The sequence below is a fragment of the Ceratina calcarata genome, unplaced genomic scaffold, assembly GCF_001652005.2.
Source record: "Ceratina calcarata isolate Rehan_Ccalc_2016 unplaced genomic scaffold, ASM165200v1 scaffold5909, whole genome shotgun sequence".
Lineage (NCBI taxonomy): Eukaryota > Metazoa > Arthropoda > Insecta > Hymenoptera > Apidae > Ceratina > Ceratina calcarata.
The window spans coordinates 1-849 of NW_017177142.1; the positions used below are offsets into that span (position 1 = coordinate 1).

Sequence of the window (849 nt, forward strand, 5' to 3'; positions counted from 1 at the left end):
AACTAAATTACGTTTAATTTCAGATGAACATTACTTTATTACAAGCTTCAGTTGTTGAAGAAATTATATCCTTCTCTGCCCTTGAGAATATACGTGATTTAACATGTGTGTCTTTGTTCGCCGTCTGTTTCGACGACGTGACCGCGCGATTTTATATCGGGAAGAAAGCAAGAGAGATAGTGCAAACGTTTCACAAGCCAGCTGTCTTACCGAACCAGAAGAAAGTGAATAAAATCAGCAGAGCGTTTTTACCCGGACATCAAACTGCCGCTGTGGTCGCAGACATCGGAAGCGGAGAGACTGTGTACATAGAAACATCCGAAAAACAGCAAGAAGAAATTATAGTCACATTAAACATAGGCAAAGCTCATTCACAATTACGCAGACTTCGGAACGAATCGTCGATATTAAAAGACGCTGTAATAACAGCGATTCCTGCTCACTATTCAAGAGTATTATTCGCCTGTACGAGAATCACTTCTCCACTAAAAGATTACTACGCGCATCAATTCGATGATAAAGAAAAAACCGTACGTCTTTTCATTACTTATTATTATTTTTTGATTATTATATTTATATTTAATTGCAGAAACCTTCTGGCTCGCCGCAAGCAACGGAAGAGTTCACGTCTGGCAGTGGAGAGGATAGACTAGGTTTCATAATGTACGAATGCGGTTTAGAGGGTATTAAATTAAAAATAGTGAAGAGGTCTCAGTTTGAAAAAGGAGAGAATGGGAACGATGATAAGAAAGTGGAATCGGAAATGTTTTATACAGACAGCGTGAAGAGCCAAGAAGAATTAGACGCTAGTAAGAAATCTAGTAAATTTCACAGTGAACGTTTCTATTC

The 849-nt window shown here is 38.4% G+C and overlaps 1 protein-coding gene across 1 annotated transcript; it reads left to right on the forward strand.

The window, feature by feature from the left end:
- Positions 1-23: 23 nt before the first annotated feature.
- On the forward strand, positions 24-809 carry LOC108629916 (transmembrane protein KIAA1109 homolog; the record flags this gene model as incomplete). The annotated part of the gene is made up of 2 exons (XM_018032877.1): positions 24-530; positions 590-809. Coding segments are annotated over exons 1-2 (727 nt in total), but the record flags the coding sequence as incomplete, so codon positions are not given.
- Between the last annotated feature and the right edge of the window lie 40 nt (positions 810-849).